Here is a 24,809-nt window from a genome sequence, read left to right on the forward strand (position 1 = left end):
TACATCTGACGGAGTAATCTGAATGCTAAAGGGTTAAAAAGATGCTGAACTGTTTTTCAGATGTGATTTTCTCAATGTCAACTTTTCTTAGGCTATTTGTTTGAAAATATTTGTTCATATATACGTCGTCATCACCATCATCATAGGAAGTGATAAATAACAGGCGGGTGATAATTTCAAATTTAAATTGGCTTTACAAGTCAACTTTGACCCCATTGCAGAAAACAATATGTTGAAAGTATAAATTATTGTATGAAATAATTGTTAACTCAAAGGGTTATAAATGTTTAGCCCTAGGTCAGCCCTGGTTAAGCAGACTTATGGTCAAATCATTCCAGCTGAGACTATCCTTTTTTTGTGTGCGTGTGTGTGTGTATTTGTTTGTTTTGCAAACAATCATCTTAATTAGACCTGATATGGAGCTAAATAACAACAGCATAATGTAATATCTTCACAAGGAGTTACTTGCAATGATGTGTCAGTCTGTTACCTTTCCAATCTTATTATACTATGAGTAAGATTAGATCAATAATAATGATAATGCAGCATATGCTCAATAACTTGAACAATAAGGAAGGTCTATAGTTCTTACGTAAGTACTACACTAATTTTTGTACAGAAGAAAAGTATAGTTGATTGCATTAAGCCCAATATATTATTAGTATACATCTTTACCACCCATGTAAAGGATTTGTACTTAGAAATAAAAGGGTTACAAATTAAATTCTGTGTGATTCTGAATATTTGTTTATTTATAAAAGGATTGTTGAATCAGGTTGATGTTGGTCTTTTAGCTTCATGTGATGTGAGAATGAGTTGTTAAATTTTCACTTCACTTTATTCGGCTAATCTAACTTGATAAATCTATCTTGACTTGTAGCAGATAAATGAATTGTGGACCATCAAATGTTCATATATTTTGTTTGACTGATCATTATCATTGGTAGGCAATTAAACTTATGGAACAGATGTAGCGAAATAATTTAGGGGTTTATTTCTTTATCATGAGGTCCCAAGTTCAATCCCACTGTATGACACTCCAAGTTAGTTTAAGCCTTGTGAGCGAATTAAGTTAACGGAAACTACAGGAACTGTTTGAAATCCTATTATGGTTGTTGAAATGTATACCAGTGGCGTCAGTGGCATGAATTATCTACAACTACAAACTTGAAACTAAAGAGGCAGTTGTATGGCACTCACCATGGTAAGAACAAAAATACAGCAACTGTTTCACTGTTCTTATGATTCATAGTGTATTTGTGTATACAATTGCTTCCCTCGTATGACCAGAGATGTATTATATATCAGAATGGCCCGTGTGATTCAGAAATTTACCATGTTGCAAGACCAGATCATCTGTTTACATTTATCATGCAGGCGTTCAAATTGAATTTGGAGTACATCAATCTCACCAGTCTAGGAGGGTCTGCAAAGGTCATAGGCACTGACTGACCACCTCTAACTAACATCTATCCAATGATATGTATCCTCCTATCATAAAGTATTACATAGAGGAGTAGATTACAAAACACTCTAGATTATATTAACACAGGAAATATAAAAAATATACTACATTTACACAAGTACTCAGCTCTCTCAAATGTATGAACTCCACTTTTTGCAAATCAGTAATATATTTTATCCTCTTTTGACACTTGAGTGTCATGCTAATCCCACCCCACCTCCTCCATTTTGATCCTGTTGTTTTGTATTAAACATCTTGTATTATGTATATTGAGTAAATATGTTAATTAGAAATTAAGCACCCTCTTAGGAATGCTTTCAGTCATAATATCCCTTTAAGCAGATTTTAAGTTTACTGGGGAAACAGGTGAGTAGTTTCTCTTTAAGGAATCACTTAACTAATCCAAGCAAGTGTGAAGTAATAAGCATGAGTAGTAGTAGTAGTAGTAGTGGTGGTGGTGGCGGCAGCAGCAATGGCATTAGTAATGTTTTATTATAATAATAATAATAATAATAATAATAATACTGGTTCAAATTTTGGCATAAGGCCAGCAAGTTTGAGGAGGGGAAATGTTGATTACATCAGCCCCAGTGTTTAACTGGGGCTGATATAAACCCTGAAGGGATGAAAGGCAAAGTAGATCTTGGCAGAATTTGAACTCAGAAAGTTAAGACTGATGAAATGCCACTAAGCATTTTGCCTGGCATGCTAATGATCTTGTGGTGGAGGTAATAATACACACACACACACACACACACATAGGTACAATTAAGTGATAATGATATTCTATCAAATAATGTGGTTCTCTGCTCTATCATCACGACCACATTTCGTATTGTATTTCAATTAATTTTTGTATTATTTATCATGTACAACCAAAAACAATATGTCGCAGTTGTTTTATAATTGCAACAGATTTAGTATTTGGTGCTTTATTTTATTTTTAAACTTTATTCAAATAGAACCAACTGACATAAATAGCCTCATTGTAATTATTGTCATTATCATTGTTATTATTAGCACTTGTTCTTTGTTACCTCTCACTTCTGTCTTGAGTTCAAATCAGATGGAAATGACTTGGTGTTTCGTAATATTTATAATTTTGTTTTTAAAAAACCATTACCAGCTTTACCCTAGAGTTAACTAAACAAATTAGCTGGTACCTATTTTATCAAATCATCTCTTATAAATAGATGGTGCCAGGGCCCCATTTTTATTATTATCATTATTCAGCTTTCTTTTTTTCTTAATGAATTCAATTCAGTGCTTCACATTATTACTAGGGTTAATTTTCTTTTTCTACCTACAGTAAACCAAGTTTACTTACCTAGTTCCTTTGCTTCCTAGAGAGCATAGGCCATTGACAACTTTTCTCAACTGTTCCCAATTCTGGGTTGTCTCTTCTGCTTCTCTCAAGATAGACCCCTGCCTCTTGTAGCTTCCTTTCAGATTTTGAAAGCCTTCTCTCTCAGGTCTTGTTGGTTTTGAAGTTTCATTGATGCTTCTATACCTTTGCTGTTTTCATTTGAGAATAGGTGGTCCATATTATTCAGACCTCTCTCCTGTAACCTGTCCAGCATGGGGAGTCCTGCCAGGAGCTTGTGTTCTGCTGGCATAGCACTCAGGGTCATTGAGGCATGCAAGCCACCACTATGCAACAAGGAACGGACCTTGTAGTTGAATAAACTAAGTACTAGTGATATACTGAGGTCAGTTTAATTGGCTATAAAGTCTCCTATTGTATAATTGATCTCATGTCCTGTTGAAAGAGATCATTATAGAAATTAGAATAACACCTTAATGAAGTGTTGCAGGGGTGGGAGCAAAGCTTCTCAGATTTGCTCAAACGATTCAACTATCACAGCAGATTTTCCTGGTCTGATTTTCACTATTCATTGGATTAGTTGACTAGGGCAGTGAAAGCTATGAATAGTATCAATTACTTGGCTATACAAATCACAAAATGATCTGATATGTACAGTCAACTTAGATATAAATTTTAAACAGGATCCTGGTGATAGGAAACTGAACAAGTTGCTTTCTACGTAGAACGACTACAGATTAGATTTTAGAATTTAGTTTCAATATGAGCTTTGCTTCAATTGATTCAATTAATTTTTGATATGCATGACCTGCTGGATGTGCTTAACAGTTTTAGGTTGTTTTCAGAAGTTTTTTTCAGAAATGAAATGACTTAATACTATAAAGATACAATGGAGAAAGAGAGAGATTGCTATACAAACTTAAGAAATATTTTGTAACACTTTAGGTCATTGAATAACTAATGTAATCTTAGCTTTTTATCTGTAATAAGAAGGTAAATATACTACAGTGGTTTTCGATTTCTTTTACCAGGTCCTCAAGAGCATGTGATTCTGTTATTGTAAACTAATGAACTATACTATTCACCTGTTATTTAATACATCTTTGAAACATTGTCTTTGTATGCTCTAATATATCTTCACCTCCAGTTTCTCTCTTTTGCAACTTGGGTAAACATGTATCTCTCCTGCAGCAAAATATCCATTCTTATCTCTCTATCATACTTTAACCTTTCATCAAAGGTTAAAGCACAAAGCCACCTCCTTCAATATTACACACAACCTCCATTGAAGGGGCCTTATCTTGTGAGTTACTTGGTGGCATCACTGGTGCTGGTGCTATGCAAAAAGCATCCAGTACACTCTGTAGTTGTTGGCATTAGGAAGAGCATCCAGCCATAGAAACCATGCCAAAGCGAACATTGGAGTTTGGTGCAGTCTTCTGGTTTGCCGACTCCTATAAATTGTCCAGCCCATGCCAGCATGGAAAATAGACATTAAATGATGATGATATAAATTGCTTGACTGGACCAGTGAAAGATATGTGCTATTGTCAAAAAATAGTGTGTTGGTATCAGAATAGAAATGTTTCTATCTTTTAGTCCATCAGTTCACTTTGCTGTGACTCTCATAAGAAAAAATACATATATAGAAAGAAAGATATTTATATTTGTTTCAAATGTCTAATTGCAGTTGTACCACCAGTTACATACAATACAAGGACCACTTGAAATTGGCATGTTCCAGGCATTAACTGAACTAAATATTAACCGTGTTCCTATTCATCTTATACAAGGGATTGCAAAGCTTAGGTCAACATTGAAACAGATTACAATCAGTCGAAGTTTGCAGACCTTAGAGGTAAGAATTCAAAATTATTATTTCTAAAGTTCACATTTTGCTTTTGTTTTTTTTTTTGCTTTTTTTTTTAATTGTTATGTCCATGTGTGTGTGTGTGTGTGTGTGTATTCCCAGTGCTAACTTGTCAGAGAGTTTAGTAAATCTAGATATTAGCCAGTATTCTTGGAGAAGATGTTTTTACAAGTAAATGGCCATCTCAGTGCAAACCAGTCAATTGTATGGCATATCAGAAGATGGTAAGTTAGCAGAACTGAGAGAGGGTTGAACTAAATACTCTGCAGTGTATACTCTGTTACTCCTCTATATTTTGGTTGCAGATGTTCTGGGTCAGACTTTGAACTTCCATTTGTACCGAATCAATAACAAAACTGCCAGTATTGTACTGATGTTGATGTGACTAATTATAACTTTATTTCAGTAATTAGTCTTGTACTTAAACAAGGAATCAAATCATGTACTGAAGAAATTTCGTAGTGTGACTGTGTGGATATGAAGTTCACTTTGCAACCATGTAGTTCCAGATTCATGCCCACTTCACACTACCTTGGGCTAGTGACTTCCAGAATAAGGTCTTGGATTAATCAATACCTTGTGAGTGGAATTTGGTAGGCACAAACTGTACAGAAGTCTTGTCTATTTAAATATAATGTGTATCTTTTGGCAAAGGATATAAAACATTGGCAAATACCCCTCCCCCAAAACTCGTGCACTTCAAATGAAGTTTCTTACAATATTTGTTCTACACCAGATTGTAGACATTCCCTTTTCACTCCTACCTTCAAAGATCCTGTGAACCAGCAAATAGCTAATTGGAAACCTGTAATCAGTGCTATCATGGTTCACCAATTAAAAAGTAACATGCCTTACCCACAATCCAATTCTAGTGGCCAAGTGTAAACTCACGACTTTGAGCACTTCACCACTGTTTCTTGTCGGATTGTTTTTTTTTATTATTATTTTTAGTACTGGAATCGAGAAGATGTAGCTTTGTTTATTGAATTATTTAGCATAATATTAGGAGATGAAGAAGTTTAGTAGTCCACCTTTTAATGGTGAGCTTAGACATTAACTCTTAAGAATTGTAGGTGTGGCTGTGTAGTAAGGAGTTTGCTTGCCAACCTCATGGTTCTGTGTTCAATCCCACTGTATCTTCTACTATAGGCTTGGGCCAACCAAAGCCTTGTGAATGGATTTGGTAGATGGAAACTGAAAGAAAACCATTGTGTATGTGTGTGTGCGTGTATATGTGTATGTACATATATATGTGTGTGTGTGTGTGTGTTTGTACTCCACCACCACTTGATAACCAGCGTTTACATCCCTGCAACTTAGTGGTTCAGCAAAAGAGACCGATTGAATAAGTATCAAGCTTAAAAAAAATATAAATATTGAGGCCAATTAATTTGACTAAAAATTCTTCAAGATGGTGTCCTAGCATGACTGCAGTCTAATGACAGGAACAAGTAAAAGATATAAGAATATGAAATAGAGCTGATAATGTTACTTCCTTTGTTTCTGTTTAAAAATGTATGAATTTTAATAATTTCTTGATGAGGCCCTCATATATTTTTTGGTCTAATTTCTTCTTTTTTTTCAGTCTCTTTTTGAAATGTGTGGGGGCGATAGAAGTGGGCCTATGGCTTGGCATCATCTAATTTATGCTGATCTTAGTCAGAACAGTATTCAGAAGCTGGATTCATCTTTGGTATTTTTATATTTATTTACTTATTGTTTTTATTAATAATTGTTCATTGTCCAATATATTTGCTTTAATAATTGTTGCCATTTTGAATAATTAACAATGTTGCATAATTTCCAAATGATGAAATCTAAAAATCAATCTTATAAATTCTTATTTTCATTATATCAGAGGTTATTGCCATCACTGAAGTATCTGGATTTGAGCCACAACAATATTCAAAACCCTGAGAAACATTTAGAGGTAAATTATCGTTTCTTGCTATTTATAAACAAAAACATATTTGATGAAGTGTGTTGAACTGAAATGAAGAGTTTGTCATGATATGAGGGGGTACTGAAAAGTTCCTGGTTTTGGGTAAAGGAAAATACAGGAGGATCAGTTAATTATGATTTTATTCAACATATTCCCCGCTCAGATTCACACACTTATTGCAGTGGTCTTTCAGTTTTTCTAAGCCCTATGAAAATTCGGATGGTTGGGCCTCCAACCAGGCCTTTTGCGATACCCTTAAAGCCAGGAACTTTTCAGTACTCCCTTGTGTAATCCACAGATTAGTTGTCAACTGTAACAGTAACATTAAAATGGGTTTAAAACAATATGTCACTCATAAATAGTGTGCATATAGATATGTATATAAATGATACAAAGAGAAATTTAAAGAATTGTGTATAAAGAAAATAAAGATAAAATGTAAAATAGTTGAGGGAATATACAAGGGGAAGACAGTATTTGTTTATTAAGCTAAAGTGCCAACTAGTAATTTTGTTGAAATCTCCATACGACATTATCCTCATAGTCTGTTTTTTGGAATGTAAAAATTTTCTTGTATGAATATATAATGAGACCCTGGTTGAGATTTGAACTATAGTTCTCAGATTTTCTCTGTCTAGAACCACAAACAAATAAAATTCCATAAAAGGATAAGTGTTGCTAAAAATGGTATTAATGCCTATGTGAATATGGCCAAACCAATCAGTACAGACTGATATATTCATGGCTGAAGTAGCAATCTTCAAAGGAAGTATGCAAGGTTTCCTGCCAAACAGTTTGGCTGAAGAGTCTAGGACTTTCAAGTCAACAATAATAAATAAGCAAGAGAATTCAACTTTAGGCAGAACTGTCCCATGTTTTTATGGATCATGTTGCATCTCCCTCTTATGGCATTTTCTCAGTTTTCACTTTGCTTAACCTAATGGAACTCTGTCAGTTGTTCTCTCTTACTCTCTTTCACTCATCTTATGTAACATGTTTTTGTTGTCTTCAACAAAAGGTACTGACTTGTAATGTTAGTAACACATATTGATTATATACAGTGGTTTTTTTCCTTATACAATCTTCATTACATTATCCAGCAAGTTATATAGAGGATTCCTAACAGTTATGTTTGATGATCATTGTTTCATTAATTCATTGGATGTCCATTTATAAATAGAACAATGTGGGTTAATAAAATATTTGAATACTCAATTAAGCATTAGTGCAATTATTGTCTACACATGTGACCTATCCCATAACTGTGAACAATCAAAGACTATGTGACTAATTACCAAACTAAGAATATTTGTGTCCCTATTGACAACCATGGATGAGATAGTATACAGCATATTAGATAGGTCATAGTTCTCTAAATGAGACATAGTTTTATCAAGGTATACACTTAAGATATTTAATAGCAATGGATTGAGTGAGGATGACAAAGATTGTTGATTCATGTTAATCTTACTTCTGTTATACTGAGAGGAAGGTTCATTATATATTTATTTCAGATAATTGACTAAGAGTACATTAATATTATAATGCAGCAGATTGGTATCAGAATGTAAAAGACTGTGACTAAATACAGCAAAGCATTTTAGCTGAGTTCAGATTCTGCCAAAGTCAGCTTTGCCTTTCACCTTTCTGAGATTGATTGATAAGATAAATATATAATCAAATATACCAATATCACCCACCAAAATTGTAGTTTTCTACTAATGTTAAAAATCAATATTTTGATTGAAGGCTATTTAAAATGTGTTGGATATTAGACTAGACTCAATATCAGTTATTTTAGTCAGTGTGAACCATAGTTGGTGAAATCAATTTCTTGATTGTCTCTAAATAGGAAAAGGAGTAAAGTGGACTCTAGCAGAATTTGAATTCAGTGGGGTAAAACTAAATATTTCAAGGATTTTAGTCCAAAGCTCTGTTGTCTCCATGAACATTTCACCATAATCTTCTTTAACAATATCTAAAATCCTTTTTTCTTAACACTTGTTTTTCAGAATCTGTTGTATGTTGAACAATTAAACTTAGCTTTCAACCATCTGACGACACTTCCTTCACTGTCTAGTCATACAAAGTCCTCAATCAAAACTCTTATTCTTAGAAACAATAATTTAACAGATCTGAATGGTAAGTTATCAAATTCTCATATATTTTCTTTTCAATTTTTCATCATAGTTTTAATATTCATCATCATCATCATCATCATAGATTTTGTTTTAATTATTAATTTCTAAAGTAATTTTGTATAAGTTTTCATCATAGTTTACATTCCTCCTCCTCTCCACTTAATCATCATTATTATTATTGAGGTGGCAAGCAGTGCACTGGATGAAATGCTTTGCAGCATTTCTTGACTCTTTGTTCTGAGTTCAAATTCCACCAAGATCAACTTTCATCTTAACAGGGTTGATAAAGTATATAATAGTTGACTGGTGGTGGGGTGGGGGTCGATATAATCAACTAATCCCCGCCCCCAAAATTTCTGACCTTGTACTTTTAGAGAAAGAATTATCATTGTTATTTTTAAAGATTTTGTTTTCATAATTTTTAATTTCTATCAAATTGAAATATTTCTCTTTGTATAATTTTCTGAACTACTATACTGTTTCAGTCCTTTCTTTTAAATCTTAGCTCATATCACATGAATTACTCCTGAATATGCACTTGGTGTTGGACTAGATTAAAACTAGTCCTTTATTGCTGAACTAAAGTTAGCAATGTCCTTGTGCACTGTCAGTACATGTGCCAGTGTTTTTTGTGAATAAGGAGAATATTGCCATCCTACTTTAGGAATAAGGTTCCTAGTTTTAGTCCAAACCAGAACTGAGTACATAATCAAGAATAAAGCATTTGGCACCAATTAGAAATGGAATTGATAGAAAATAGTTTAACCTTTTAGCATTTCAACCAGCCATATACAGCCCAAATATTCTTATTTTATCTTTACCTGGCCATATCTGGCTTCTCACTCCTAACCTACAATATCATTCTAAAAATAATCGCATCACCAAAACTTCAAAGTGACTAATACATGATTCACTGAAAAATGGTACAAATAAATAAGCATTACATTAGACAGAGTTATCTGAACGCTAAAAAGTTAAATATATATCCTAAAGATATGGTTAATAGTTTCGAAATTTGTGATGTCAATAACATCCCGTTTGAAAAAATGTACATATTAAGTTTTGCTTGGTATAAATTAAAAACATGATCCCATGCTGAATGTGTGATGCAATAATTTCTACCAAATACTTATTAGCAAAATGTTGTATATATTCTATGTTAAAATATGTTGTTTATATTACTGTATTTGTTAACAAGATTTCATGACCCAACTAGTGAACTTTTTACCAAAGCTACACACTCTGCTGTCTTTGTTTTGCATTGACACAGCTGACATAAGTAAACTGAAACTTTATATATTAACTGTTACTGTTCCATTCAATTAGTTTTGGCGAAAATAATCAATCCTACTGAGTTTAGAGAGAAGAATATAAGTTTTGTTAAGCCATTCATTAGTTATATTTGTGAAGTGAAACAGTTGTAGGTTGTAATTAAAACTAGGTCACAACCTTGGCTCACTTGCAGTCTACCTTGTATGTTATCTGTAATGACAATAGTTTAATTTGACCACAATCATATCACAGATGATAAGGCTACTTGTTCCAAGTCCTTCTTGTTATAATAGGTTAACCAGCAGATACCAGATGGATACTGCTAGAGACTTTTATTCATTTCAAATGTTTTAGATTTGAAAAGAGGGACAAGATGGCTTGATCTTGTGGAAGTAGCATTTTTAATCTATAAATAAGTCGAATTTTATTCATTACTCTATCATGCTGAGTTTGAATAAAAACAAACAATGGAAACCTGAAACGACAGTCTCACTGGTTGGTGAAAACAATAGTATTTTATATTCATTGCAAATAGATACTAACTTCAGTGTTGGATCAGTTTTGTTTGTGTAGGTCTTCTGAAGCATCAAATGAGGTTTCAGGCTTTGAAGTTTCCTACATCATTGGAAACTTGTTACATTATACAATTCTATGTTAGTATCCATTGAGCTAATGTTTTTCAAAACTGATGGTAACACCTTTTAGGAGGGTAGTAGAAAAGTTTATATGGGTAATGGGAGTTGAAGGAAGTGGTAGGGGGTGATAGATGTATCTGTACAGTTTTTTGCTTTAACCTTTGACTCCTATATAAATATTAACTTTGAAAGAATCTAAATGTAATATTATGATAAATTGTTTTCAAGCCACAATAACAACAACAATGTCAATAATAATGACATCAACAATAAATAACAGACTTCAAAAAGTGAATAAGTAAATAAACAAAACCTAATATATACCACCTATGCTGAGAGTATTCACCTTAAAGTAGTAGCATATTCATTTATAGTACCTGGAATTAAATTAGTCCAGCATGAAATTATATGCATCATCATCATTATAATATAATAATAATAATAATAGTAACATCGATAGGAATGAGAACCCAGGTTCGAAATTTCCCCAAGACACCTGACGAAGGCTGAAGGGTATATCAGCCGAAACGTTGTGTTAACAACAAACAAGATGAGGACGAATATCCGTCAAATGTAGATAATTTAAATAATGTAAATAATTCCTCATCTCTTAAATATAGAACTGTATTATCAGAAATGACAGTTTTAAATTTGTGTAATTCATTTCAAAAAATGTTTTATTTAAAAAAATGCATTGAGACTCAACTAGATTTAAATCACAATGGCCACACACTAACTCCAAAAGTTATTTTAAAACAAAACTAAATATATACACACTATACAGTAAACTAGTTTCTTTTATGCTATATATAAGGCGGTGAGTTGGCAGAATCGTTAGCACGCCAGGCAAAATGCTTAGCGGTATGTCGTCTGCCGCTATGTTCTGAGTTCAAATTCTGCCGAGGTCGACTTTGCCTTTCATCCTTTCGAGGTCAATAAATTAAGTACCAGTTGTGTACTGGGGTTGATATAATCGACTGGCCCCCTCCCCCAAAATTTCAGGCCTTGTGCCTAGAGTAGAAAAGTATATATATATATATATATATATATATACTAATCAGGGAGCGAATCAATTTAGATGAGATGCAGTTTGGGTTCGTGCCAGGTAAAAGCACTACTGATGCCTTATTTCTAGTGAGACAGTTGCAGGAGAAATACCTAGCTAAGGATAAACCTCTGTACCTGGCTTTCATTGACATGGAGAAAGCCTTTGACAGGGTCCCCCGATCCCTTATCTGGTGGTCAATGAGGAAACTTGGGATAGAAGAATGTTTAGTGAGAGCTGTGCGAGCCATGTACAGAGATGCTGCCAGTAAGGTGAGGGTTGGAAATGAGTACAGCAATGAATTCCGGGTAGAGGTAGGGGTCCACCAAGGTTCCGTCCTCAGCCCCCTCTTATTTACCATAGTCCTCCAGGCAATCACAGAGGAGTTCAAGACAGGTTGCCCCTGGGAGCTCCTCTATGCTGATGACCTTGCCCTAATTGCGGAGTCACTATCAGAACTAGAGGAGAAGTTTCAGGTGTGGAAGCAAGGTCTAGAATTGAAGGGCCTTAGAGTCAACCTAGCTAAAACCAAAATCCTAATAAGTAGGAAGGTAGATAAAACACAAACCCCTTCAGGTAGATGGCCCTGCTCAGTATGTAGAAAAGGAGTAGGTAGTAACTCTATAAGATGTACCCGGTGCAAGCTATGGACACATAAGAGGTGCAGCAACATCAAAGGCAGGTTAACTAGCAAGTTAGTTTTTGTTTGTGGCAGATGTTCAGGTGCAATAAAGACTGCAAACAAACAGGAAACAACTTCTATCTCATTCCAGGGTGAAAAACTAGAGGTAGTCGATAGCTTCCGCTATCTGGGTGACCAAGTTAGTAGTGGGGGTGGGTGCGCTGAAAGTGTAGCTGCTAGAATAAGAATAGCCTGGGCAAAGTTTAGAGAGCTCTTACCCCTGCTGGCGACAAAGGGACTCTCACTCAGAGTAAAAGGCAGACTGTATGACGCATGCGTACGAACAACCATGCTACATGGCAGTGAAACATGGGCTGTAACTGCTGAGGACATACGTAAGCTCGCAAGGAATGAAGCCAGTATGCTCCGTTGGATGTGTAATGTCAATGTGAATACCCGTCAGAGTGTAAGTATCTTGAGAGAAAAGCTGAACATTAGAAGCATCAGTTGTGGCGTGCAAGAGAGACGATTGCGCTGGTATGGACATGTGGTGAGAATGGAGGAGGATAGCTGTGTGAAAAAGTGCCACACCCTAACAGTTGAGGGAACCCGTGGAAGAGGTAGGCCCAGGAAGACCTGGGCTGAGGTGGTGAGGCAAGACCTTCGTACATTGGGCCTCGCCGAGGCGATGACTACTGACCGAGACCTTTGGAAATGTGCTGTGCGTGAGAAGACCCGGCAAGCCAAGTAAGATCGTTGCCAGTGCCCCTGGACTGGTTCTTGTGCGGGTGGCACATGAGATGCACCATTTTGAGCGTGGCCGTTGCCAGTACCGCCTGACTGGCTCCTGTAGGATTTTCGAGCGAGATCGTTGCCAGTGCCCCTGGACTGGCTTGTGCGGGTGGCACATAAAAGACACCATTTCGAGCGTGGCCGTTTTTCATGCGGGTGACACGTAAAAGCACCCACTACACTCTCTGAGTGGTTGGCGTTAGGAAGGGCATCCAGCTGTAGAAACTCTGCCAAATCAGACTGGAGCCTGGTGTTGCCATCCGGTTTCACCAGTCCTCAGTCAAATCGTCCAACCCATGCTAGCATGGAAAGCGGACGTTAAACGATGATGATGATGATGATGATATATATATATATATATATATATATATATATTCATCATCATCGTTTAACGTCCGCTTTCCATGCTAGAATGGGTTGGACGATTTGACTGAGGACTGGTGAACCAGATGACTACACCAGGCTCCAATCTGATTTGGCAGAGCTTCTGCAGCTGGATGCCATTCTTAACGCCAACCACTCCGAGAGTGTAGATATATTATTATTATTATTATTATTATTATTAAAGCTGAAAGGCATCACAAAATATCACAAAAAACTGCTACTCAGAGTTTCACGTTCCCGTTTGTCAGTCAAATCTAAACTGTCCAATGAACAAGAATGTGAAACTTTGAGTAGCAGTTTTTTGTGATATTTTGCAATGTTTTTGCAGCTTTGATAATAATAAAGCATATTACTCTACCTCCAGTATTCGAGTATTATTTTTCCTCACCTTGTTTCACATTTATGTGCGTAGTTTGGTATATATATATATATATATATATATATACTTATATGTGTATGTGTGTGTATCATCCTCATGTGTATGTACATACATACACAACACACTGTCACCTACACTCTTAAACATATACATGCACGTATGTCAATAGAAAGTGTTTTGCAGGAGTGACTCAGTTGTGTGGGTGAGAAAAAAGAAGAGAAATAGAAAAAAAAAAAGGGCAAGAAGAAGGTACTTAATAAAAGTATTATAGCTTATTAATTTATTTTAAACTGAGTCTTTACTCCATTGTTACTCTGAGTTATTCATTTCTGTTGAGTAACAAGATGCTCAGATCATTGTTGGAGTGAAGCCTATGTGTGTGTTTACGTTTTTTGAACAGTTTGTAGAGATAGTTCTCACAGTTATATTTGTTTTCATATTTGTTGCATATATTTTACCTTATACCCTGTTTAGGAACAGGTGCATGGCCTAACTCAGCACACATTGTAAAGTGGTTGGCATTAGGAAGGGCATCCAGCCATAGAAACCAAGCCAAATCAGACTGGAACCTGGTGCAGCTCTCTGGCTTGTCAAAACTGTTCAACCCATGCCAGCATGGAAAATGGATGTTAAAGGATGCTGATGATTCACAGTTATAAGAGCGTGATTTCAATTCCTGGCCTGGGCAGTGCATTAAGTTATTGAGCAAAACACTTTACTTCATGTTATCCAGTCCATTCAGCTGTAAATGAATTCCAGCAATAACTGGAAAGTTAACCCTACAATGGATTGGCTTCCTGTTCAGGGAGATAGTGTTGTAATTTCAGTCATTTTTACACTAAGGAAACCAGGTTAAGCTCCAACCCTATGGAACCTAGGGCTCACCAATATTCAGTTCTAGTTTATCCATCATTAAAAGAAATATAAAAATTTAATTTAAATTTATTTATATATATTCTTTGAAGAATCACTTACAATCAAATGTCATATCTATTATGATGTGGCTGAGCATTATAGTGAGATGTTTTATCATCCATTTTTATGTGCAAGCAAATATGTACATTGTTGACTTTTTTCTATATCAATTAACTACATTTTAGTATTGGGTCATCCCATAAATAATGCGTTTTTTTTTTTCAATTGCATGAACTAAAAGTTGGAGGGAGACAGGATAAACTACCTGCATCAACTTGCTATAAAAGCAGGTAATAATTTTACCCTGTACTCATTCTTAGTGCAAGTTTTGAAGAGTGTAGTTTGATTTTAAGTTATTTTTTCAAAGCTATAATGGAAATGCCAAAGAGCATATTAGGCATATTTTGCTTTATGCGTTCAAAAAAGGCAAAAAGGCAATAGAAAGTGCGAGGAATATTAATGCAGTATATGGGGATCAGACAATAAGTGTAAGCCAGTGTCAATGGTGGTTCCAGAAATTCTGAGACAGAAACTACAGTCTAGAAGAAGAACCTAATCCTGGAAGATCTTTTGAGCTCGATGAGGGCATCCTATCCCATTGTATCTGTTGAGGAACTAGCAGAGAAGTTTAGATTTGGTTGGTCAGCAATTCATTGACACCTGTGTGCCATCAGAAAAATCAGCAAATTCCGAGTCTAATTGCACACACAGAGTGAATGTGTGCTCTTCTTTGCTGTCATGTCTCACAAATGAACCTTTTTTTTTTTGGGACTGAATAGTTACTGGTGACAAGAAATAGGTTCTCTATAAAAATGTCAAGCTCCAAAGACAGTGGGTAGGGAAAAGAGAAACACTGGCACCCCAGGCTAAAGAAGGTCTTAATGCACATAAGGTGTTGTTATCTGTTTGGTGGCATATGAAAGGTTTAGTCCACTTTGAACTTTTAAACCCAAACCAAACGATAACGAAGGAGATCTACTGCAAGCAGCTTGAGTGGCTTAAGTCAGTGCTAGAAGCAAGATGACCATCTTTGGTTTCCAGATGAAAGGTGTTCTTCCATCAGGATAATGCTCGGCCACATACAGCAAGGATGACACTCCAAAGGCTAGAACAGTTTGAATGTGAAACGATGCCCCACCCACAATATTTGCCAGACATTGCCCCAAATGATTATCATTTATTCCTCAGTCTTCAAAATTATTTGGATGGAAAATATATGAATTCTGTAGACGAGGTCAGAACAATACTAGAGGAGTATTTTTCGTCATAGACAAGTAAATTTTGGAAGAGGGGCCTTGCAAATCTACCAGATAGATGGAAGAGCATTGTAGAAAATGAAGGAGAGTATATTTTAGATTAAAAAAGAACTTTGTTTATCTTAATTTTGAAAAATAAAAGTATAAACCTTCCCCGCTCCCATTATATATGAGATGACCCAATATAAATGAACAGTTTATCACTCTCTTCTTCACACCCCTCACATTTCTTCACCTTCTGTGTTTAAACTTTGTTAATGAGTCTACTCTGATTCACTTTTATCTCTTATATACACTGTGACAGCTTTTTGTTTTTATCTGTTGGCCATTATTGTTTTTACACATCATCATACTTTTCTTTTTTATTTTTATTAATTGAGATTTTATTCATTTATTTCATGACTCACCACCTGTTATTCTGTAATTTCTCAGGTGTTGAAGAGTTGGGTTATTTAACGGAATTTGATGCTTCTGGTAACTTTCTTTCTGACCATTCTTGCCTTGCTGTTATATCAGGGATGCATCGGCTAAAAAGGGTGAGTATTTGTCTTTATTTAATCATTTGTTTGTTTTTTTTTACCAAAATACCGGATTTCAGCTATTAGTTATGTTTATTAGTTGTTGGTATGAGCATGATGACTTACCTTCTTTATAACTGTAAAACTTCATGCCTATGTCAGACATTTACTCACTGTTATTACTAAGACTTCCACCTTGTTTTTTTTTTCTTTTTCCTGTGGGGAAGGGGATTCTCTCTTTTTGCTTCTTTTTTTTTTAAATTCATGGAAGATGACTTTATTTTGCTGTTTGTTGTGAAGTAATATTGTTCAACTTTTAATTGAGCATGCATGTACAGTGGTAGTCTGTTGACTAGTTAGGTGTAACCCCTAATCTCAGCACTTCAAACACCCAAACATGAAACATCTGGTATTTTCAGTTTGGGTCGAACTTTTGTGTTTGATCAGCAGCCTTTTTCTGACCATCCACTCTTTATTTTGAATGTGTAATAATAAAATATTTAATGAAGATCTGTTTTGGTTGAGTTGAATGAAGTGTGATTGACTGTAATGAAGATATACTTTGGTTGAGATGGAAGAACAACAAGTCTGTTGAACAGGAAATATTTATTCAACAAAACAATGTGTCATTACAATGAATGACAGAAAAGAAATATTTATACCAAGTTAAACAGCTCTGCAGTTTGTATGAAATATTGCATGCCATGAAGTACTAGCTGTGATTCTAGCAGCTAGCTGGTTTAAGTTGTGCATGACCACTGTTGTCATTATTAGTGTTAAGTGGCAGAGATGTGACAGCCATCTGTCTTGGTTAAGTTGCAACCACTGGTGGGTTAGTGGAAAAATACACAATATATATATGTCTTGCAAAGAAAAGGTGCCAAAGGATGTAATTGTTAATGATAATCTCATATGTTGTTTACAACGCTGGAATTTAATGAGTTAAATGTTTGCTGGGTCTATTGATTTGAGTGGTCAGTTCTTTGCACACATCATCAATCCTTGACAGCATCCTGTTTTGGATATTGTTAATTTTACATCTAGATACAGTTATTTGGGCTCAATTCCTAAGCAATCAATTGGTGTTTGGGACTCTGCCAAATATTCTTGCTGCAAGTGTATTGTTCAAATCTTTGATTTTTAAACATGCATCTCCCATTTTATTTGATATCAAAGAATATGTCCAAAGAGATTTGGTTACTGCATTGAAGATCTTCATTATTTGTATGAAAGAGCTCTCAATGTTTTGATTTAAGTTTTTTTTTTATCTTTTACAATCATCATCATCATCATCATCATCATTTAATGTCCGCTTTACATGTTAGCATGGGTTGGACGATTTGACTGAGGACTGACAAGCCAGAAGGCTACACCAGGCTCCAATCTGATCTGGCAGAGTTTCTACAGCTGGATACCCTTCCTAACGCCAACCACTCCGAGAGTGTAGTGGGTGCTTTTACGTGCCACCGGCACAAGGGCCAGTCACAAAGTACTGGCAACGGCCACGCTCAAAAGGTGTTTTTTATGTGCGACCTGCACGGGAGCCAGTCCAGCGGCACTGGCAACGACCTCGCTCAAATGATTTTCTAACGTGCCACCAGCACAATGATTGGTATTATTGTTTAGTCCCAGGTCAGCTCTGATCAAAGAGACTTGTAATCAATGACATTCCAGTTGTAACCATTCTGCTTTTTAGGGGTGTCCAACACTAAATTATTCTTATTTAAAACAGTAGGCTAATATTTCTCATAGTTTGAGTGATCACGGTAATATTGATATTTTCAAGGCCTGTTATGATATTTTGTTGTTTTGCCGTTAGTCATCATAGCTGAAAATAGGGACCACTTTCATGGTTGAATACAGGCTTGGTATTAATTTCCAATTTTGGTACAAGACCACAATTTTTTATAGAAGGTAAGTGGTCAATTAAAATGAACTCTAAATGGATGAACTGCAAAATCAAATCCAGGCAGTATTTGAACTCATAACATAAAGTGATGTAATTAATACTACAAAGTATTTAATCTAGTGCTCTATCAATTCTTTTATTCCGTCACTCTTAACAAGTTTAATATTTAGAAGGGTTCATTAACACATAGAGAGATTTTCATTCAGAGTTCAAAAGTTTAGTAAAAAGGAAAACATGCCTCACATGTTTATTGGGGGAAATACATGTCAAAATGTTGATTTCTTTTGACAAGCTATTTGTGTGTTAATATATCTAGAGCAGGAAGCATTAAAAAAATGCTACCAAGAAAAGATTATGCACTAAGGACAAAGCAATATCAGTCATTGCCTAATGGTATTTTGATTCATTTGGTAATTATTGGAGACAATTCTGGATATGTTAAGGTATTATGAGACCTCCTCAGTAAAGCATAGCTGATGGTGGCTTAAAAGCACTTAAAAGCTGTTTAAAACTGACAATAACAGGAAGAAAGAGGTGGGTTAATGTTTCTCTTAAAGGTGTTTGCTCCAAAATATGTAAGTGTAAGAATATGTTGAGTTAACTTTGCTGAATCACCAGCATGGATTGTTGTAAATTGTCATGTTTGTAAACATGTTTACAGTGTCAAGTTCTTGAAGCTCTTTCCTCCCCTTTGGAGAAAAGCTATGGACTCTGACCAGACAGTATGGCTTCTACTGTTTAAAATACTCCAGTTTGCTCTACTTTATTAATTTGAAGAGATAACAGCTAATCGTGTCAAACTGTTTATTTATTTTTTTCTTTCTTGACTTAGCAACATTTACATAAATCATCATCATCATCATCATCATTAAGGCAGCAAGCTGACAGAATTATTAGCATGCCAGATGAAATGTTTTGTGGTATTTCATTTGTCTTCACGTTTTGAGTTCTAATCCTTTAGGGTTGATAAAATAAGTACCAGTTGAGCACTGGTGGTCGATGTAATTAACTTACACCTTCCCCCAAAACTGCTGGCCTTGTGCCAAAATTTGAAATCATCATTATTATTATTATTATTGTTGTTGTTCTTCCTTTCAGGGTCAATAAATTGACTATACCTCTCTCCCAAATTTCAGGCCTTGTGCCTATAATAGAAAGGATTATTATTGTCATTGTTGTTATTACAATGACAATAATAATGATTTTTTTTTTCACTTTGACAGAAGGCTACAAATTTGTTGGGAAGGTGAGTGTTGATTGAATTGAACCCTACCAGTATAACACTGATACTTAAATCCATAGGATGAGAAGCACTGTCAGCTCTGATAGGATTTTAACTCAGAGCATGGGGTCGGGCAGGCAGGGAGGAAGATAAATTTTGAGGATGAGTCTAGTCAACTATATCAACACCAGAAATTGTCTGGTATTTATTTTATCAACCCTGAAAAGATGAACTACAGAAAACCCTGGCAGGCTTTGAACTTCTGAAATAAAGGGACATAACTAAATACTGCAAGGAATTTTGTCCTCCTCTGTACTAATTCTGGTATTTACTGCTAAAAATAATAATTCTTTCTGTTATAGGCACAAGGCCTGAAAATTGTGGGAGTGGTATTTATTTCATTGATCCCGAAAGGATGAAAGGCAAAGTCAACCTTGGCAGAATTTGAACTCAGAATGTAAAGGGGGACAAAATTCTGTGAAGCATTTTACCCAGCATGCTAATGATTCTGCTAGCTCACCACCTTAATAATAATAATAATTTCTAACTTCAGCTTTGAGCCATCAGTTTTTGGGAAGGAGATAGTGAATAGAATTGACCCCACCACCTAGGGGTGAAAGACAAAGTTGAGACTGGCATGATTTGAACTTAGAACATAGTGGAATACAAGTAATTTACTCTGATATTATTATGATTCTTTTGTATTAAGAAACTGTGCATTATCTCTACGCCAGCCCACTTGGTGTACCCACCTGTCCCCTCCCCCACCCTGATAGCCCTACAGTATGTCATTCCTTGCTGTCAGTATCAAAACTAAACCTTTTGACCAATTTTCCTTTCCTTGATCTGTGAACTTCTGTGCTTCCCTTCCTACTTGTATATTTTACTATAAGCACCAACCAAGCTGAACATCCATTGAAATCTTCAATGTCACCATTTGGCAAGGATTTTTTTTCTTTTTAACATTTTTATAAGTTAAACAAGGAGGGGCAGTGCTTATTGGTTGTCAAGGCCTTTGTGGTGATCTTCCCTTAAATGGGAGAAATGATTTAGTTAATGGATGCCTTGTCTAAGTAACTTCAGGAAATAATGTGACCTGGGAAGTTAACTAGGGATCTAGATTGAATGCTTGCTATAGAATGAACTGCTTTAAAGAACTAGGTGATTGTGGTAGGTAAGGCAAATCAAGTGCTATGTTAGAGTTACGGAAAATTTTCTCCTACTTGAAAATGAAAGCAATTTTACATTGCTTTTATGTTTTAAGATCAAGTCAATTCATAGTTTTCCTATGTACATAAAACAAAAGTTTAAAATATATATATTGATAAAATAATTCATAAAACTAGTTCAAGATTTTGCTCTAGTTTTTGTTTGTTTGTCTGATTATGATGTTTATTTTGTTTTTGTTTTCAGTTGTCATTGTTTGATAACCCTATGACATATAGGTCAGATCACAGATCAAAGTCAGTTGGCCACATATCACCTTTAGTCAATGGAGATGGGGTAAGAACTGACATCTTTATTAAAGTTTTAACTCTCTCTCTCTCTCTCTCTCTCTCCCTCTCTCCCTCTCTATCTCTCTCTCTCTCTCTCTCTCTCTCTCTCTCACATCATCATCATCATCTGTTCTTCCATGTTGGCATGGGTTGGATGGTATGACAGAATCCAATGAGCTACAAGGCTGCATCAGGCACCAATGTTGACTTTGGCACAGTTTCTACAGCTGGATGCACTTCTTAATGCCAACCACTTTACAGTGTGTACTGGGTGCTTATTCATGACACCAGCATTAGTGAGGTCACCAAGTAACTTGAAAATTAAAGAAAAGAAAGGAAAAAGCCCTCTTGGCTGAGAGGGAATATATTTGAGAGATGAGGAAGTTGCTTATGCCAAGTGTGGAACGCTAGAGTATCATAGATGGACTAGCACAGGTGTCTTGTTATAGAGGAGTTACGTTGTTACTCCACATTATTTGAGGGCGAATGAGAGTAGTTAGAAGGAAGATAAAGATGTACCAGAGCATACTCACAAAGTAAAAGAAGGGAAAATATAGATTGTGGATCAAGGTGGCAGGAAAGGGTGGGCAGTTTTATAAGACTGTGAGAGGAGATTGATATATATTAATTTTTACAATGAAAAGGATGACTAGACTAGGAGTTTTAGCTTACTTGGCATCAAACAAGCTGAAACTTCTGTTGAATGTTAAATTGTTTTATGACAAAAAAGAAAAAAACAACTACATACATACATACATATATATATATAATAATATTATTAGAGATAAAAATCCAAATTTACAGGTAAAAACTCAATTAAATTCAATTTATTAAAAATTAAAATTAAATTAAGTTTCACAGTATAAAATATAAATATATAGTTTTAGGGAAAAGAACCAAGGTCCATGAACTCATCAATGAAAATCCACTGTCACATATAGAAAGTTTACTTATTAATTTTTCTATATGTGACAGTGGATTTTCATTGATGAGTTCATGAACCTTGGTTCTTTTCCCTAAAACTATATATATATATATATATATATATATATATATATATATATATATATATATATATAATGAATAAAACATTTTGGGTAGTGTACAGAGAGTATACTAGTAGTATATTGAGTATGTAAAATGTATTACAGTTTACATGGGAGATCTTGACAAATAACTTCTAATTTAAAACCTCATTGCAAGTTCTTTTTGACAAATGAATATTTTGTATGTATAGTGGTTCACCTTATTTTCTTCCACACCCTTCATTATCCACTTTGCCTAACTAAAGATCATATAGAACTAATACTGTAATCAATATACCTCTGACACTATAACTAGGTTGTAAAAAAATGTAAATACTTTATTGTTTAAGGGATGAGGTGATTAAATTTTTTTATATTTTACCAAATGAATCATTTCTGTTGTTTATTTGAAAATCTTGAATATATTTGATATATTGAATATCAATTTTTTTCCTTTCAATGAAATTTTAGATCTACTTCCTCTATTGAGTTAATTAAATTCAATTCTCAATTGCTTTACAGATTGTTTTAGATGGTAAAAATCTGAATGTAACAGAACTGAAGGTAATTACAAATAAATTTTTATGACATATACAAGTGGTTTTGTGTGCAAGTGTTATGTTATACATATATAGACACACATAGCAACAATAACAACAATAATAATGAGTATCAACTGCACATATATTCACGAACTTGTTGAATCACTTTCTAACTTTTCAGTCTTTATAAACTTATTCAACCCATATACAAGCTTGAAAAAAATTGATGACAGTCATTGTACTGGTAGTGATAGTAATTGTAAAAATTGCTTATTTTTAATGATTATAAACTTTAAATGAGTAAGTACCATGCCATTTCAATTCTGATATCAAATTATTTTACTTATGCTGCTAATTCCCTCTGGAATGGTATAAGCAAATCAACAAGCAACTTTCTCTCAACTAAAAATGAGAGCTCTTATATTTCAAAAGAAGGTAATATTTCATTTAATAACTACTTTTGGGTGAGTTATTTTTTCAAAAATATTAAAATTCCCAGAAACATCCAATCTATAGTATGTTTTATAAGGAGTGATAAGTTTACATAACTATAGGTTAACAAGTGTAGAATAGAGGATTGGTCTGTGCAATATTCTATTTAGTAAATTATGGATTCTTGTGTTATTGTAGCTGCTTCACTCAATGCTCCAACAGAAAAGGGATGAACTAAGACAGACTATTTTATTCTGAATAGTAACCTAAGAGATATAGTTGAAGAGTGTTGTTTCTTAAGGAGTTATTAAATATTTTGCTAATCAGGGGATAGTGGAGATGAAGTCAACATGTTTGTTGAGGATAATGTTAGTGAGAATGCTGTGTGTTTCATGATAAATTTGAAACTCTTTGTGATTTTGTTATTGATATCTATTTATGTATATTACTCTAATTTATTGTATTCTGAAAACAAAAAATAATAATTGTAATAATTATAATTATTTTAGACAGTAAAAAGGAACAAAATTACCAAAACAGCTTCATTTTACTTCCGACCTCACCTGGAAACTCCCTTGACTGAAATTGAACCTAATAAGATGGAGCTAGAAGAGAAAAATGATGAAAACCTTGTTGAACGTATAAAGTGCCGAAAAATCCCTGTAAAGAGACCTAAACGAAAACGTAATTGTCCTCATGGTGATAATTTATCAACATACAGCATGGGATCAAGAGGTATAATTTATTGTATGTCTGTGTCTCTTTCTCTCTCTCTCTCAGCTAAGTCCAAACCCTACAAGGTCTATCTTGTTTCACCAACTACTAGATATGGTAATCATTGTTAAGCCCTTTGATATGAGGCAGTGTGTCAACAAGAATGAGAAATGATCTCTTGCCAAAACATGAAACAGCCATTTCAGAGAAGCAAATGTTGAAACTCATCTTTCGCAAAATGAAGCTGATTACGATCTGTGGGTAACCACAAGGAGTCTGCCTTCTTGGTTTGATATATATATATATGTGTGTGTGTGTGTGTGTGTGTGTGTATGTATATGTGTATATATGTATGCATATATATATATATATATATATATATATATATATATATATATATATATATATATATCCAGCACAAAACCTCCGAAAATGAGATACCAATATCTCAGCATTGTCCAAGCTTCATTAGGTTTCCTATGAGGAAAACTAAACAATACCCAAGTAAGCTATCCCAACAAACTATGAATCCACAAACACTTTCCACTTTACTAAAATGGGCAAGTTAGAATGATGAGACTAAAGTATAAGAAATCCACAATTGAGCATAAGATATATGTATTCCTATCATCTGCTGCTGAAATGGATATCACTGTGGTTTCGACACCTAGACTGTACTATTCCATCTGGTGTTGTCCACAACATTAAAATTATAAACACTGTTTGGGAATTAGGAATCCAGCAGTTTATTACTACAAGTAGCAATATAACAGTAAAGAAATAGTTATAACTTATAACTATAATATAGTACTTACAACAAAGAACTAATTCCAAAAAGGACATTCAGATAATAGAACATAGCCAACTAGATACTTTACTTCTCCATTAACATCACATCATAAACATGTT

At 34.6% G+C, this 24,809-nt stretch overlaps 1 protein-coding gene across 4 annotated transcripts in view; it reads left to right on the forward strand.

The window, feature by feature from the left end:
- The window catches only part of LOC106878643 (serine/threonine-protein kinase 11-interacting protein), an 88,893-nt gene that overhangs the window by 19,740 nt on the left and 44,344 nt on the right, over window positions 1-24,809 (forward strand). For 2 of the 4 annotated variants that reach the window (XM_014927947.3, XM_014927927.3), the window contains exons 4-11: window positions 4,480-4,647; window positions 6,245-6,352; window positions 6,518-6,589; window positions 8,614-8,743; window positions 16,475-16,578; window positions 21,105-21,194; window positions 22,735-22,776; window positions 23,696-23,921. In XM_014927947.3, the coding sequence (XP_014783433.1) occupies window positions 4,480-4,647; window positions 6,245-6,352; window positions 6,518-6,589; window positions 8,614-8,743; window positions 16,475-16,578; window positions 21,105-21,194; window positions 22,735-22,776; window positions 23,696-23,921 (940 nt within the window). The remainder of the gene's footprint in view (window positions 1-4,479; window positions 4,648-6,244; window positions 6,353-6,517; window positions 6,590-8,613; window positions 8,744-16,474; window positions 16,579-21,104; window positions 21,195-22,734; window positions 22,777-23,695; window positions 23,922-24,809) is intronic. The other 2 variants (XM_089350593.1, XM_014927940.3) reach the window with 1 other exon arrangement.

The sequence above is a fragment of the Octopus bimaculoides genome, chromosome 4, assembly GCF_046866305.1.
Source record: "Octopus bimaculoides isolate indiv1 chromosome 4, ASM4686630v1, whole genome shotgun sequence".
In the NCBI taxonomy this organism is placed as follows: Eukaryota; Metazoa; Mollusca; class Cephalopoda; order Octopoda; family Octopodidae; genus Octopus; species Octopus bimaculoides.